Source organism: Gekko japonicus, unplaced genomic scaffold, assembly GCF_001447785.1.
Source record: "Gekko japonicus isolate JY-2015 unplaced genomic scaffold, Gekko_japonicus_V1.1 scaffold296, whole genome shotgun sequence".
Taxonomy (NCBI): Eukaryota; Metazoa; Chordata; class Lepidosauria; order Squamata; family Gekkonidae; genus Gekko; species Gekko japonicus.
This window is the reverse complement of record NW_015177014.1, coordinates 394,376-412,196: the sequence shown is the minus strand read 5'-3', so window position 1 is coordinate 412,196 and position 17,821 is coordinate 394,376. Positions and strand designations below refer to the sequence as shown.

Here is a 17,821-nt window from a genome sequence, read left to right as displayed (position 1 = left end):
GGTGTTCCCTTTCGCGTTCGATTTTGAAGCGGGAGGGGAGAAGGAGAGTGCGGCGGAGTGTGCGGGAGGGGGGATCGAGTCCCAAGCTCAGCCGGGCTGGGAGAGGGGGGGTAACTCGGTAGTAAGCATGGAAGACACCTGGAAGGATCGGGCCGCCTTGCATGGGTGGGTGGAAGATAGCTGGGGAGGCTGTGCTCTTGCCGTGAACCCCACCACCCTTTAATCCTGCAATCGGGAAAGAAGAATTTGCAGGGGGGGGGAGAAGAGGAGGAAAGATTCCCTCTTCCTGCATTGCATTTCGACCCCCCATGGATCTTCCCTCCCGCCGCTGCTTAAAAATCACCCAGCCCCAGAGGGAGAAGACGGGAGGATGAAGAAAAGGTTTAACCAGGGGGAGGGGGGATAAGAACTAGGGGAGAAATGCAGACAAGAAAGCTACAAACCCCATCCTTTCCATGTTTACATTTCTCACTAGCCACGCTTGCCCTCCTCCCTCTTTCTTTTCTCCAAGCCCCACCTGGAGGTTGGCAACCAGGTAATTGGGTACACGGGGGGGGGGGCAGAAGGTAGCCCTGCCTAGGGCACAAAAAAACCTCGGGCCAGCCCTGGCCGTGGGTGCCAGGGACGGGGGGAGGGGCAGGGGAGAAGGCTTACTTGCGGCTGCTTCCTTCTCCTCCTGTGGGGCTTCTCCCCCCCCCCGCGAGTATCGCGGGTCCCCCTTCTTGTGTTTACTATTACTGTTTTAATGCTAATCATTTCTGCAGCACAGATTATCATGGATAGTTCTTTACCACAACTATCTAATTTATTCTGGCAATAGCATTTTAATTTAGCCAACATAGCCAACATTGGGGGGGTCGGAAGACAGATGTACTTCTAAACAATCTAGTAAAAAGTTCATGATATCGCAAAGGCTCTGAAATTCCAAAGCAAGCAAAATAATTTGGTGTCCATATGGAAAATGAAATACTCAGCAAAAGACATTTGAGAGTACTCCCAACATTAAGATAAATTGACAGTCTAATCTTATACATAAACCTGAAAGCTAATACGTGATTTGATCTTCAGCTTAATGCATTATGGAGTCGTGCACCACTCATACTAAACTGATTTAGAAGGAAGCTATCTTCTATATCTGGAATGAGATATATTTCTTCTCTGGCCCAACATTGGCTTGTGTTGCATCAAGTATCCAAATGGGATAAAATGAGTAAGCACAATCCAGCCATTCTGGTCCCAGAAATTTGTAGATATGTAGGCTCAAGAGAGTTGACCAAGTGTCAGTATTCAATCCTGCCCCATCTCTAAATGGCCTTTGAGGAGGTGAAGTCACTAAGTCTGTACAGATGAATACAAACTGAGCATCTGGGCAAGTTCTGCTATCCGTAAGGCAGTTTCAGGTAGGTAGCTGTGTTGGTCTGCAATAGAAGAACAAAATTTGAGTCCAGTAGCACCTTAAAGATTTCGATGGTATATGTTCTCAAAAGTCAAAGCTCTCTATCTGAAATAGAAAGCTTTGACTCTCAAAAGCTCATGCACTGGAAATCTTGTTGTTCAAGGTGCTACTGGACTCAAATCTTTCTATTCAGAAGGTGATATAGCATTCCTTATGGAGGAAACATATTCGACTTCGTCCTTAACTGCTCCTACTGCTTTTGACACTGGAAGTCTACTGTCAAGAAACTCACTGTTGTAGAGATCAAGGTGAAAGAGGCTCACTGTTTAGTTCCCTTAAGTGAACTCAGAAAAGAGACTATGGCAGATAGAGAAGCCGGCTTCAGTTAAGGGTAGTTCTGCCATGCTAAATCCAGGGTGAGGGGAATGAGAACAGAGATATATCTGTTATGATGGACCCCTGCTTCTTCTTCACTGTGACGCAGATTTTTCCTGCCAAAATTCTTAGTTCCCTTCAGGTATGGAGCTGACCCCAGTAGCATGATACTATTTGTGGTTTTATAAATCTGAATGTCCCACCCTGTGACAGAATCTGATTTGGTTTTTGCCCAGCCCAGGAACTTATTTCGGATATTTAAGTGTTTCAGACCTCTGGTCTTTCCTCAGGGACAAATCTATAAACAAAGTATAATACTCACTTTGTTTTATAGAGACTGATAAACCAATGTAATATAATGTAATTTCAATGTAATATCACTGGAATTCTGTGTTTATAGATTTGTTCCTGAGGAAAGAGCAGAGGTCTGAAACACTTAAATATCCGGAATAAGTATTGAAAGAGAGATTGAATTTGGCGCAGACTGCTTTTGAGAATACAAGACTGTTAGAAGGATATTGACTGAGAGAGTTTGGAGCAGACTGCTATGTGTAATTTTATTGACCTTTGTATTTTTTCTATGAAGGAATAAGTGGTTGTTTTTCATTACCAGACACTAAATTATGTTATGGCTTTAATCTAGTCTCTTTTGTCATTATGTTATTCTGTGGGCATCTAGCACACATCTGTATATATTTTTTCATACCAGACTGTCTTGGGATTTTGTGTTAGTCTTGTGGATTGTCAGCCCAGAAACTTGTCAGGAGAAAACAGGAGCCCTCTTTGTAGAACCCTTGAAATGGCACTGGAGGCTGTGTACAATGAACAATAATAAAGATTTTATTTAATAGGCAGGGATGGTATGGGTAGTCAGGAACTGGAAAGGCTAAGGTAAACGTTTTGGGTAAAACAGTATATTTTTTTAGTTGACAGACAAGATGTTGTAGCAGCTTATTTTTACAAATTCTTGGTTCTCATCAGTGAGAGATGGTTGACTAAGTATTTTAGTTTCAGTTACAATGTTCAGTTACATTTTCTAGTAACTGTTCAGGTTTTCTGGAAAGGCCACTCTTTTAGTGTATCAAACTCTTTTGGAAATCATAGTGTGTTCTCTTTCTCCTGAGTAGTCTATAACCGTTTCCTTTCACCACAGACCAGGGACTGCCTCACTGCCTGTATACTTGGACAGGAGTTATGTTTCTTCCCTGAAAATATAATCCTATTCCTTATGTCCTGATGGGGAGCTTCAACCTGCTATCCAGTCAGTCTTTGCCAAAATCTCAAACCCCAGTTCTTGGCATCTGTGTGAAAATGTACTTCAGCTATAGCTGACACTAAACTCTGAATTCTTAGATGCAATTCTTCTCAGGTTATGTTTAACACAGTTAAGATCAGGTGACTGTCTGACAGACTTTTAGTCAGACTCTTCAGTCATCCACTCCTGTAGCTGAACTTTTACTTTACTGAACAGTAACTGCTGCAGAACTCAAAACCAACTAACTTTCCCCTCAACACACAGCTGGCCAATCAGAGAAAAGGAGCACCTTGTCACTCAAGCTGAACATTCTAGAGTAGAGTTAATTATATACCTCCCTTCTCTGATTTTGCTGCATTAGGAAAACAGCGATTTAATTGTAGTCCATCACACCTGTCTATGTAGCCTATTGCATAGACTTCCCAAAACAACAGGCGACGCACACAGTGTAATTCTGAGGGTACAAAAAACTTCAAAACAAAGCCTGATAAGATAAGAACATAAGAACAGCCCTGCTGGATCAGACCAATAGCCCATTTAGCCCAGCATCCTGTCTCACACAGTGGCCAAGTTCCTCTGGACGGACAACAACAGGACATAGAGGCTGAGGCCTTGCCCTGATGTTGCCTCCTGACTCTGGGATTCAAAGGATTAGTGCCTCTGAATGAGGAGGTTCCCCTCAGACACCATGGCTAATAGGCATTGATAGACTTATCCTCCATGAATCTATCTAATCCCCTTTTAAAGCTGTTTACTCCTGTGGCCATCACTACATTATCTGACAGTGAATTCCACATTTTAATCACTCTCTGTGTAAAGTAGTATTTCCTTTTGTCCATCTTGAGCCTACTGCCCATCAGCTTTATTGGATAACTTTCTGCACCCTGTTCCTTTTTGTGGGGAAACTTCTATTTTCTGCTCCCCACCAAAAGTGGTAAGGAGCAGAAAATAGGAAATTAAATGGCTCAGAGCCATATAACCACCTGATTTTGGCAGGGAGCAGAAGGCGGGGGTAAAATGGCTTGGAGCCATTTAAACCTCTGCTCTCTGTTCCCCGTGAAAAGCAGCAGGGAGCAGAAAACAAAAGGTCATGAACTGAAACGAACTGGTTTGATTCGCGAACCAACCTATAAGTTCATGGTTCGGTTTGTGGCTCACCCACAAACTGAACCACAAAAATGCGGTTTGTGCCCATCTTTAACCATGACTGCTGACTCCTCCCCGGCATTATTTATCAACGTATCTAGACAGCATATGATGTCCACAACCTTCACACCAGGCAGGCAATTCATGATGTGGTCAAAGCACCTGTCACTCTCTATATTCCTAATGATTGAATCAGCCACTACGAGAAGCCCACCTCCCCCAGGAATTCCTTTCTAAGGGATCACATCCCTCCTACTCAGACTGATGCCCTCCGTCCTTGAGACTCTCACTGTCCACAACAGTAGAAGAGCTGTCAGCATAGGAGTGGGACAGTGCTGGTAAGTCCCTGAGACTTTCTTCTGCCTAGGGGGAGTCTTACAGTGCAGAGGCCCACAGCCCCCACCTCCTAGCAGCAACAGCAAACAGACCTTGCTCAATGAGCAAGAGACAAATTAGCCAGACGCACACAAAAACACCATTCTCCAGCAGGCTACAAGCACCCACTCACCCTCAAACCCTGTCATCTCACAAAGCAACCTCAGTTAATGCTTCCCAGTAGTTTAGCAGGTAAGGAAAGGCAAAAAAAAAAAAACACTCACCTTCCCAGCAGGTCTCTCCTGGGTTCTCTGTTCCAGCCCAGCTGGCTCAGTAAAAAAATGGAGGAGGCAATACCTAATACTGAACTGGCAAAGTCTGTCCGCTGAATAAGACAGATTTGTGAGAAGGTGTGTTCATCTTGTTGGTTTTTTGTTATTTCTTCAATTAACGTCAACTATATTTTAAGAGAAAACTGATATTAGTGTTTAAAGAAGCAAGCTGAGTGATATGACCTATGCTAAAAAAAGAAGAAAACAACACATTTCAACTTTTAATTACTATATCAAAAGCTTTATGCCTTTGGGGCTAAAATTAGAAGACAAATAAGCTTCTTTGAAATAAAAACAATTATGACTGCTTTTCTTTCTTTTTATGACATTGATTTTCAGTCTTTTCATACAAAGATATTGATTAAAAAACGTCATCTAAAGAACATTTTCTTTCTGTAATGGTAGCATGTTGAAAACCTCATTCATATAACCTGTCTTATATCCTTTGGAAACCATAGAAATAAGCCCTGAATCATAGCACCTTAAAGCAGACCACATGTAGCGATGAAGGAAATAATTGTTAGTAGACAAATAGCTTTTTTTGACTTAATGTTTTACAGTGGACTCTTACAGTGTCACACTCCATTTACTTTTTAAAAATCTATGGATTATATCTTGGGAGAAATACTTTAAAATGGGTGAAACACATCATATCAAACATTCAGTCTGGCTTTATTTTAAACATATCAGTAGGAAAATCTTGTTTTCTCTTTGAATAATCACTATTAGGAAGCATCAAGGCCAGCTTCCTAAATGCAAAATCATTCTAATCCAAATAATATTACAAAGCCAATGTTATTTATTAAATTCAAGGTTACATTATCTGCCACAGCCTTCATTAGTAGATTTGCTATTAAGCAATTGAATAGAAAGACAGTATCAGCAGTGAATAGCCATATGAGGATAGATGTAATTACAAATTGTTAGTGCCATTTATAGAAATGCAACCTGTTCCCTAGGTGCAACCACTCTAGGGGTGCGGTCAGATGCGTCGTTTGATCTGTTGTCGTGACGGGATGACCTGTCCCAGCAGTTCCATGTAGCTGTTAAATAGCATGGGGGATGAGATGGAACCTTGTGGGATCCCATAGCATAAATGCTACGTGGCTGAGCAATAGTCTCCCAGCATCGCTGTTGTTATGTACTGACTATATAACATAAATCACCTAATCCACTTCCCATGTTAAGCTTCGAGCCAGCCAAGGCTCCGACTGTACTCAGAAGCTATTGGTCGCATGGAACAAGCGACCAATTACAATGGACTGTTCCCGGAGCGGGAAGAACTTCGATTTGCCTTTATCCTTGCAATCTGATTGGTTGTTATGTATATAGTAGGAGTGGCTATATTAGCCCGGTATGTTTAAAAGGAGCCCAGCTCCAATGTTTTACTGTTCTGGTTTCTGAATGCGTTTGAGTGCTTGTTCGTATTAAAGCTGAATCACTTGCTGAAATCACTCTACGAGTCCTTTGTTAGCGCGATCTAACACTTCCGCTTTTTGCCCGCCATTTTTTTAATGCGTTGGTGCTGTGCGCATAGGCGGAGCTCCATCACCACGTTTAGAAAACTGACATTTAAACAGTCACTTGTTTTAGCATTTAGATGAGTTCGGGATCTCACAGAGGCCATTTTCGGTTCAAACATTTAAACAGAAGCCTTTTGTTGAAGGGGTTGGATTGATTTGTCTTGGTAATTCTGTGCATGCGCCATGATAGTTCCCCCCCCCTTCTACAGAGGGGCACCTATGCACATGCACAAACTGAGGAAAAAAATTTTAAAACCCACCGACGCATGCTCCCGCGCATCAGTAGTGTAGACGCCAGGACCGACGTGACTTCGCGGTGAGGTGGGATAAGGGAGGTAAGGGTGATCGCAATTATCCAGATCAAATATAATCGAGTTAGAACTGGAGCAGTTTAAACTGCTCTCAGCACGCCGTCTGACCCCACCCTAAAAATGGTTTTCTAATATAATTGTCAAAAGTTAAGAACATAAGATCAGAAGAGTCCTGCAGGATCAGGCCAATGGTCCATCTAGCCCAGCATCCTGTCTCACACAGTGACCAACCAGTTACTTTGGAGGGCCAGCAACAGGGCATAGAGGCCAAGGACTTCCCCTGATGTTGCCTTCTGGCTCTGAGATGCAGAGGCTTAGTGCCTCTGAATGCGGTTCCCCTTAGTCACCATGGCTTGTAGCCATTGATAGACTTATCCTCCATGAATCTATCTAATCCCCTTTTAAAGCTGTTTAATCCTATGGCCATCACTACATCCTCTGTCAGCGAACTCCACATTTAATCACTCTCTGTGTAAATTAGTATTTTCTTTTGTCCATCCTGAACCTACTGCCCATCAGTTTCATTGGATGTCCTTGAGTTCTAGTATTTCGGGAGAGGGAGAAAAATGTATCTGTCAACTCTCTCCATCCCGTGCATACTTTTATAAACCTCTATCGTGCCGCCCTTAGTCATCTCTTTTCTAAACTGCAAAGTCCCAGACTCAACAGGCTTTCCTCACAGGGAAGGTGCTTCAGCCCCCTAATCATCTTGGTTGCCCTCCTCTGTACTTTCCAGCTCTGCAATGTCCTTTTGGAGATATGTTGACTCAAACTGTATACAGTATTCCAAATGAGGCCACACCATAGATCTATACAGGGGCATTACAATATCAGCCGTTTTGTTCTCGGTTCCTTTCCTAATAATTTACAGTTCTGCAGGGCCTGTAAAATGGAGCTCTTCCACCATTCGTGTAAGGAGCCGCCCACAACCAACACCGCCAATACCATCAATATTAATAATATCATAACATCATTACCATCACTGTGCCTCACTGATACGACCCAGACCATGTGCTAACTGTGGACTCCCACCATGGTATATGTTATTGCTAGCACTTTAGGTATTTGTTTTAAACTTAATTTATTGTAATTTTACTTGAGAGATTGTTTTATCTGTAATAATGATGTGAGCCACCTTGAGCCTGCTGCAGCGGGGAGGGCATGATAGAAGTCAAATAATAAATAAATAAATAAATAAATAACCCCTAACAAAGTTTGCCTTTTTCACTGCTGCAGTCCACTAGGTTGATAACTTTCACTGAGCTATCCACTACAACCCCAAGATCTTTCCCCCTCTCAGACTCAGCAAGTTCAGACCCCATTAACCAATACTGAAAGTTGGGATTCTTTGTCTAATGTGCATCACTTTTTCTTACCAACACTGAACTTCATTTGCCACATTGTTGCTGACTCACCTAGCTTGTGGAGGTCCTCTTGGAACTCATAGTCAGCCTTGGTTTTCCCCATCCTGAATAATTTGGTTTCATCTGCAAACTTGGCCACTACACTACTCACCCCCAGTTCCAGATCATTTTTTTAAAGAAATATTTCTTACATTTAAATATATTAAAAAACCCAGACATAAACATCAAGTACACACCCCACTCCCCATATAGAAGAACAACCTACAGTATACACATAACAACAAAGAAAAGCAATAAAAGAAGAAAAAAGAAATGTAAAAAACAAGCAAATTAAGGCATTGGTAGAGAGCTCAACATTCAGCATAAATACAAAGAAAAGGACTTCTTTCCCTTTCTTTTTTTCTTCTTCTATAAACATGCATAATTAATGTATAGTTACAACATGATTAAAGTATATAGAGAGGCTTATTTAACTTTATCCCATAATCTGAGGAAGGGCTGGAACATACTTTGGGTACTGTTCTAAGTTGTATATAAAATAAAATCGTGCCATGTTTCAAAAAAGTCTACAGTTTTGATTTTGGATTTGATTATTCTAATTTGACTTGTTAATTCTTCAGCTATTGCAATCTGCCACAATTCAGAATACCATGAGTGTAATGTTAATAATTCTGCAGTTTTCCACCTTTTAGCAACTGTCCTGTGCGCCACCATTAACATAAACACTATTAGTCCTTTAGAAGTCACTTTTTCATTTTGTTTCTCCCATATTGTTAATAGGGACAAAGCTCGTATAACACAGATGGTTTGATGTGTAATTTTTGCAATTTCTGCAAACAAATTCTCCCAGAACTGTGGCACTACTGGGCACAGCCACTACATATGAATATAATCACCTTGCTGATTACACTTTCTCCAGCATTTTTTATTTGTGTTGCTTATTCTTGCAAGGTGAACTGGGGTGAAATACCACCTGTGTAATGATTTCAAGGAGTTCTCTCTAAGAGCTATTGATATAGTTTTCCTTGTTTGGATCCAGATCATTGATGAATACATTAAATAGTACTGGCCCAATGCTGATCCTTGTGGAATCCCACTGCTTATTTCCTTCCATTGTGAGAACTATCCATTGATTCCTATTCTGCTAAGTCTTTGGTGATGTACTTTGTCAAAAGCCTTTTGAAAATCCAGGTATATAATGTCTACTGGGTCACCGTTGTCAACATGCTTGTTCACTTTCTCAAAGAACTCCAAAAGGTTGCTGAGGCAAGACTTCCCTCTGCAGAAGCCATACTGATTTTCCCTCAGCAAGCTTTGTCCCTCTATGTGGCTAACAATTCTATCTTTGATTACAGTTTCTACTAATTTGCCTAGGATAGACATTAGGCTAACTGGCCTGTAATTTCCTGGTTCTCCTCTGGATCCCTTTTTAAAAATTGGTGTGACATTTGCTATTCTCCAGTCTTTTGGTACGGTGGCTGAATCTAGTGATAGGTTACATATATGAATTAGTGGATCAACAGTCTCATATCTGAGTTCATTTCAAACTCTAGGGTGTATGCCATCAGGACCTGGAGTCTTATTGGTTTTTAATTTCCCAAGTAGGTCTAGAATTTCATCTCTGGTCACCCCAACTTGGCTCAGTTCTATAGACTCCCTTCCTGAAAACAGGAGCTGTGGCATGGGTATGTGCCCCACACTTTCCACCGTGAACATAGAAGCAAAAAGGTCATTGAGCTTCGCTGCCATCTTCCCATCTTCCTTTAGCAATCCCTTTATTCCTTTGTCATCCAAAACCCCCACTGCTTCTCTGGCTGATTTCCTGCTTTGGATATATTTTTAAAAATGTTTATCGTTTGTCTTGATGCTTTTAGCAACCTGCTTCTCAAAATCTTTTTTGCATGCCTAAGTATTAACTTACTTTTTTTTTTTGCCAGAGCTTGTGGTCCCTCCTGTTCAATTCATTGGGGCAGAACTTCCACTTTTTAAATGATGCCTCTTTACGTTTACAGCTTCCTTGACTTGTGTTGTTAACCATGCAGGTCTTTTTTTAGACTTGGCAGTGCCTTTCCTCACTTGTGGAATGCATTCTATTTGGGCTTCAATTAGTGTGGTTTTAAATAGCTTCCAAGCATCCTCTTGTGTCCCAAGCTGGCTTTCTGCCTTCATAACTGGTTAGTGGGTTAAATGTATTTAGAGTGATGCAGGGTACCTAGGCCTGATCCCTAGGCTAAGAGCCCTTTGACTCTCACCCGTAGGCTCACACCAAAGGCTTGCACCTCTGCCTAGGAGTAGCCCCCACCTCCCAGCAGCAACAGCAAAGGATGAGGTTTGCAATCAGCTCCAGGCAAACATACCTTGCTCAATGAGCAACAGACCCAGACAAAAACACCCCTCTCCATGAAGTAGGCATTATTATTCCTTGCCCATATAAGGGGATAGTTGCTGTTCATGTTCCAGTCATAAGGGGGCAGAAGTGAGCTTGTGTAGTTTGGGAGGGAAAAATAAGCCTAGTCAATGGAAAATTCCACTCTGGTGATGTAAATGGTGACGTGTAACCTTGTTGCAGTATAAAAGCCTGGAGCCTGCGTTGCTCTGGGTTCAGTCTGTTTAAAGCGTGCTTCGCTGACTGAACCGGCGCCAATAAAGTTCTTCTCCTTCTGTTGATCTGGTGGTCTGTGCTTGGGCTTAGGCCCCTTTCTCCGTGCTACATTTCTGGTTCCCTGACCGGGAAAGGGGGGAGCACCCAACCAAGGCCGGGTTGTTGGGGCCCTCCTGAGCCACGATTTTGAAGAGAACCGCACTGACTGAGGACTGTTTGGCGGCAAAGGCGCCATTTTCGATTTCGAAAAGCCGATCATTCACTCCTCTCCAGGGCTGGTTCTCACCAAAGTCGCTTGCTCAGTGAACTCAGCCAGGAGGAGAACATCAGGGGAAGACTCCGGAGTCCAGTCTGGTCAGAGTCAGGTCAGTATTAATCGGTATCGGTCCCCTTCAGTTGAAGGGAAGAGGAAGCCTGATCACCTTCCTATCGGGTCAGTTTCTGTCAGGCAGGCTAGGAAAGCCTTGGCTTTCCTATGATCAGGGTGGGATCTGTGTTGAAGTGAATGCATGGTGTGTGAGTGTGAAAAGGCGGACTCCCGTAATAGGAGAAAGTCAAATTGAATTGTGGTCACCTCAAGCTCGCATTTCTCAGTCGAGAGATCGCATCTGAGTCGGGTACAGGTGGAAGCATTTGTGGTTAAGGTCTCCCTTTTATGTGTCTAGGAGCAGTGGACCCCTTACCACTCTCCCTGTTTACCCCACCCTCTGTATACCCAGCTGTCTGTCTTTTGTCTGTTCAAAATGGGAGGGAGTCAGGCAAAGCCCAAAACCCCTCTTCAGTTTATGCTCAAGCACTTTGAAGAAATTTTTGGCACAGCCACTCATGGCGTAGTTTTAAATCCAGTCTGTCTGCAGACATTTTGTGAGGTAAACTGGCCTGCGTTTACAGTGGGATGGCCACCAGAGGGCTCCATGGATCTCTCTCTGCTACACAGAGTCTATCTGGCAGCTACGGATCCCCAAGAGGACCATTCCGATCAGCAGCTCCATTATGTCTACTGCTGGTATGAATATGTGAGGAAAAATCCTTCCAAGGCCAAGCGATTTAAAACCCGACAGGGCTCTGCCCCAGCAGCCAACCAGCCTATAGTTTGCCCAACACCAGGAACTATGCCAGCAATTTGTCCAACCCTGAATACCCCAGAAAGCAGGCCCCAAGGCCCCCAAGTGACTTGCCCGCCACCGGAGGATGATTGGCCCCCACCATACTCTGCTGGGCCATTGCCACCGCCTCCTCTTCCAACTCCGCCCCCAGAAGCAAGAGTGACTAGATCACAGACTGCGCAGGCCCGTGCCGCCCAAGAACTTGCAGCCCAGGAGCAGCTTCAGGAACTGCAAATCAGTGAAGCGCTTAGCCCTTCAGTGCCAGTCTCCACCATTTATCCATCCTTAGTGGACTGTTTGGCTACTGCCTCTGCTCCTGAACCTGAGACCCCTGTCACTCCCATACCTAAGACAGTCCTTAAGAAAAATCCGACAACAGGGACCTGGAGCCCCGCCACTCATTGGAGTCCTACATCAGGACTCAGTGAAATGAACCCTTTTAAAGTGCCTGTAGGCAAATCTCAGGAAACTGGCAATTTAGCAACAGTCTGCCCTCTCCGTCAAGTTCCAGCAGGAGCGGATGGGATTATGAGATGGGTCTATTCTCCTTTCAGTACTGTCGATCTCTGTAATTGGAGAACACAGACGACCCCATATAGTGAAGACCCCCGACCCATGACAGATCTGTTTACAACAATTATGGCTACACATGCCCCTACCTGGCGAGATTGTAGCCAGTTACTTACTGCTTTATTAACTTCAGAAGAGAAGCGGAAAGTCATGGCAGCTGCTAAGAAAACTGTTGAAAACAGAGTCCCTGCTGACCAACAGCCTAATGCAGCTGACTGGGTTCGTGCCCGCTTCCCAGATATAGACCCAAATTGGGACCCCAATGTAGATGCAGATAGAGGAAGATCAGAGGAATACCGAACTGCCATCCTCTTAGGTCTCCAGGAAGCAGGAAAGAAGCCCATGAATATGGCTAAATTGAGGGAGGTCATTCAAGAGCCAACTGAGCCACCCTATACCTTCCTTGAAAGACTGTACAAGGCTTACCGCCTCTACACTCCTTTTGACCCAGAGGAAGAAGCAAACCGTACAATGGTGAATGCATCTTTTGTTAGCCAGGCTGCACCTGACATTAGACGCAAATTACAGAAGTTAGAAGGGTTCCAAGGGATGAACGTGTCCCAATTAATTGAGGTGGCCCAGAAGGTTTTTGTGAATAGAGATAAAGAAGAGAAGAAAGAAGAAGAAGCTAAGCATAGACGAAAGGCAGCAATTTTAGCAGCAGTGATCCAAGGCCATGAGTATGACCGCCCGTCCCCAACATCCAACCTTGAGCCCCGTGGTCCTAGAACCCTAGGCCGGGACCAATGTGCATACTGTAGAGCGGATGGCCACTGGAAAAACGAATGTCCGAACCGCCAGTCCAGACTCCGGGGGAGGGGAGGATCTAGAGGCCAAGGAAGAGGACAGAGCTTTAACCACCTTCCAAGAGGGCAAGTTAATGAAAGCCGGTACAGCCGCACCTACCCTGCAGGGAAGTCGGAAGATGGCTTTGTTGGTATGGCCGGAATGAACTATGATGATTAGGGGCGACCGGGCTCTGTCAATTGTGGCCCTCGGGAGCCCTTGGTCCGCTTAAATATTGAAGGAAATCCTGTTGATTTCATGTTAGACACGGGGGCTGAAGTATCCATTGTAACGACACCCATTGCTCCGCCCACTAAAGATAGCCTAACAGTTGTAGGCATGGCAGGGAAGAAACTTGCTCTCCCATACCTCCAATCAAGAACCTGTTCTCTAGGAGGTCACCGGGTCACCCACCGTTTTCTCTTAAATCCCAGCTGTCCGATTAATTTGCTTGGGAGAGATCTTTTATCTAAAATGCGTGCCTCCATAACCTTTGATACTCCGGATGGCTCAGCACTTCTGTCCTTACCTCCAGAGACTCAAACTTCACTAGTGTGTTGTAATTTAGAGGTTGATGCTACAGAAGAGTGGCGACTTCCTGAGGTCCTAATGGGATGTGGATTTAGAAGACACCCTGATGGTGACCCTGAAGAAGTCCAGTATCAGACTGATAAAGATGCTTTTTATGACAAGGAAAAGGTGCAGGATAAATTGTACTACCGAAATGAAGTGCCAACTGTATGGGCAGAAGATAATCCCCCAGGCTTTGCTAAACACCAACCTCCTGTAGTTGTGGTCCTTAAACCTACTGCCAATCCAGTGAGAGAGCGTCAATACCCTATTCGTGAAGATGCCCGAAGAGTGTTAACCAAACACTTTCAGAGACTCCTGAAAGATGGCATCCTGATCCCCTGTGAATCTGCCTGGAATACTCCGATCCTTCCAGTACCTAAGCCTTCTCCAGACCCCAAGAATCCTGATTACCGCCCAGTCCAAGACCTGAGGGCAGTGAATACTCAAGTAGAAGCTATCCACCCTGTAGTGCCAAATCCCTATACAATCCTGACTCTGATTCCATCCACGGCTGCATGGTTTACTGTCTTGGATTTGAAAGATGCGTTCTTCAGTATTGGACTTCACCACCAGTCCAGAGACATCTTTGCCTTCGAATGGAGAGCCCCTGGAGCCTCCAGCCCATGTCAGTACACTTGGACTCGTTTGCCCCAAGGCTACAAAAATTCTCCTTCATTGTTTGGACAGGCCCTCGGTAAAGACTTAGAGAACTTTGACACCCAAGAAGGGGTCCTTACCTTAATCCAATATGTGGATGACTTGTTACTTTGTGCCCCTGACCCTCATCGATGTTCCCAGGGCACCCTTAACCTTCTCCGTCTCCTTGATGCCTGTGGCTATAAAGTCTCATTCAAGAAGGCCCAGATCTGCTTAACTCGAGTCCAGTTCCTAGGATTTGAAATCTCTAAGAATCAACGGTCTCTCAGTAATGCAAGGAAAGAAACTGTGTGCCAGATACCTCTACCCCAGAGTCGCAAAGAGCTACGAGGCTTCTTAGGTGCAGCTAGCTACTGTCGGTTATGGATTCCCTCCTTTGCTCTTTTGGCCAAACCCTTATATGAAGCTACCAAAGGGGGGACACAGGAACCTTTTGTCTGGGGCCCAGATCAAGATGTTGCCTTTAGGACCCTGAAACAACGGCTCATTGAGGCTCCTGCCTTAGGACTGCCAGATCCAGAAAAACCTTTTTCCCTTTGCGTAGATGAGAAGCAAAGTGTTGCTTTAGGTGTCCTTCTCCAGAAACTTGGGACTCACAATCGGCCTGTGGCCTACCTTAGCCAAAACCTGGATGCTGTAGAAGCCGGTCTGCCCCCTTGCTTACGTGCTGTTGCTGCCTGCTGTAGACTTATTGAAGCAGCAAACAAATTCACCTGGGGAGCCCCACTCACAGTGTTTGTATCACACGGAGTTAAGACCATTTTAGAAGCTCGTGGTCACAAATATCTGACAGTTTCACGTATGGCCAGGTACCAAGCAGTTCTCCTCGAGAACCCAGGTGTATCTCTAGCTCCTGTCATCAACATAAATCCAGCCACCTTGTTGCCAGTACCATGTGAAGATGTTGAGCATGATTGCCTAGTAACCACTGACCAGCTGTTTGCATCTCGTCTTGACCTTCGTGACCAACCCCTTCAGCAGCCAGACTTAATATTGTACTGTGATGGTAGCAGTTTCATCAACCCTCAAGGACGTCGCAAAGCAGGCTATGCTGTTGTAGATGACCATCAGGTGATACAAGCAGAATCTCTACCCGTTGGAACATCTGCTCAACTAGCAGAAATAATAGCCCTGACAGTTGCCCTACATCTAAGCAAGAATGCAGCTGCAAATATATTCACCGATTCAATGTTTGCTTTCAAGGCAGCCCATGCACATGGAATGCTGTGGCAACACCGAGGATTTATTACAGCCGCTGGAAAGGATATCAAATATGGGCCAAATCTTCGTCTTCTGCTAGAAGCCATCAATCTGCCAACTAAGATTGCAATAATCCACTGTCGAGGACATCAACGGAAGTCTGACCCAATTGCAGAAGGAAATGGTCGTGCTGATAAAGCAGCTAAGGAAGCAGCAGAAGGAAAACTTTGTCTCCGCACTCTAGTTCCTAGTCCGTCAGTCTTAGCCTGTCCTGTCTTCCCCACTCCAGTCTCAGCTTGGACGCCTCGTTACACCAAACATGAAGACTACCTCTGTGACCAGCAATCAGCAAAAAAGAATGAGGAAGGTTGGTGGATCTTGCCAACAGGAAAAATTTGGATTCCAGCCTCCTTAGGCTATGAAATAATGAAAGCCCTTCATGCTAATACCCATTATGGATCTTCCAGTCTTGTTAAAGCCTTAGACCGCTGGGCTCATCTGGAACGGAAGACAGCATTAGCAGACCTCGTGTGCCGTCAGTGTGTTACCTGTGCCCGAAACAATCCTAGAGAAGGTCCCCGACGACCTCCAGGAATCAATACCCCAGGACCAGCCCCAATGACTTCGCTTGTTGTTGATTTCACCGAGATGCCAAAAGTTGGTCGTCATCACTACCTGTTGGTGTTTGTCTGTACGCATACTGGATGGATAGAAGCGTTTCCAACTGCCACTGAAAAGGCCTCAGAAGTTGCCCGAGCCATGTTAAGGGATCTAATTCCAAGATTCGGATTACCTACCTGGGTTTCCTCTGATAATGGACCAGCCTTCATCTCTGAATTAACTCAGCAAGTTGCCAAAGCCTTAGGAATCATCTGGAAATTACACTGTGCCTATCGTCCCCAGAGTTCAGGAGCAGTAGAACGAGCTAATAGAACTCTTAAAGCCTCCTTGCGGAAGTTCACCCAAGAGACTGAACAGCCATGGCCTAAGATTCTACCTCTAGTGTTATTCCGACTGCACTGCCTCCCTTCCAAACGAACTTCAGTTTCTCCTTATGAGGCAATGTTTGGCCGTCCTCCCCCACTGACCATGGGAGTTCATACCGATGCTTATGGGTTTCATCAGTTAATCACCTCAGCAGAATTACAAGCCCTTGGACGACAAGTTGAGAAACTCCAAAGACATTACTCTGCCTGTCTCCCAGTTCCCTTGTTTGATTCTGTGTGTCATGTCAGTCCTGGAGATTCAGTATGGGTTAAAAATTGGAGACCAGAGCCCTTAGGGCCAAGGTGGGAGGGACCTTTCACTGTTTTACTCAGTTCCCCTACAGCTGTGAAGGTCGTTGAGAGGAAACCCTGGATCCACTGGACGAATTTGAAGCTTGCCCATACTAGATGGACTGCTGAGCCAGGATCTAATCCTACTACTGTGAAGCTTAGACGTGTCGTGCCCAGTAATCCAGCAAGCTCTGCTTCTCTTGGGCCCACGCCCCAAGAGGACACAGCTGAAGATTGACTCCAGAACCCCTGCTGAGACCTACCGGAAACGGTCTCCCTGCGCACGGGTGAAAAATCAGACCTTCGTTGGAGCATCAGGCCCTGCTCTAGTCACACCGGAAGCTGACTAGTCGACGCACAGGCCCAAGATGTGGATGCTTCTGTTAAATTGTGTTTTTGTACCTTCTATGATCTGCATCCCAGTTATGGGGTTTCCTGCTTGTACCTCTTGCATTACTTCCACTTTTCGTGAAGGTCAAGTCTCACAAACCCTCATTTATCATTCTGACTTTGATTGTATTTCGTCTGTAGTTACCCAATGTTCTCATGAGGGCATAAGTTACAGTGTTTGTGTAAATCAAGGGAAATTTATGTGCTTTCGACCCCAGTCCAATGTGACTCGGGCCCGTATTAATGTTTATGCTTATATTAGTGGATGGTACACAAGTCCTGATACTTTCACCTCTTCCCTTTTAGCGTCCAATGTCACTTCCCAGTCTAGTCAAAGTATGCAAGTCTGTTTTGACATATGTCATGCCATCTCTCGAAGTCGAAAGTATAGTGCAGGGGAAATTAGACAAACGTGTGGAGGGCTAGCTAAAGAGCAGAGCTATGCCAAAGAAGGGAAAATGTTTCTGTCATCAACTTATGAACTTGAAGCACAAGTCTGGTATGTCTCTAATGATGGTAATATCTCAGATGGACCTCAAGGTGGAATAGTGGGAGGAGGGAAAGCCCACCCGTACTTTAAGTTATCCCAGGGAACTAGTCTAACCCCTTGCAGCCATAACCACTGCACTCCCTTGTGCTTACA

The 17,821-nt window shown here is 44.7% G+C and overlaps 2 protein-coding genes across 2 annotated transcripts; both read left to right on the top strand.

Annotated features, from left to right (window-relative positions):
- Positions 1-11,716: 11,716 nt before the first annotated feature.
- Positions 11,717-13,280, top strand: LOC107124272. The gene has a single exon (XM_015427691.1). The coding sequence runs from the start codon at positions 11,732-11,734 to the stop codon at positions 13,259-13,261; it is 1,530 nt and encodes a 509-aa protein (XP_015283177.1). The 5' UTR covers positions 11,717-11,731; the 3' UTR covers positions 13,262-13,280.
- Positions 13,281-13,339: 59 nt separating this feature from the next.
- Positions 13,340-16,831, top strand: LOC107124270 (the record flags this gene model as incomplete). Its single annotated transcript, XM_015427690.1, has 1 exon — positions 13,340-16,831. A coding segment is annotated over exon 1 (3,492 nt), but the record flags the coding sequence as incomplete, so codon positions are not given.
- Positions 16,832-17,821: the final 990 nt, after the last annotated feature.

What these genes read in the sequence shown, in the direction of transcription:
- LOC107124272 (XM_015427691.1), top strand. Translation starts at nt 11,732, where the DNA reads ATGCCAGCAATTTGTCCAACCCTGAATACCCCAGAAAGCAGGCCCCAA.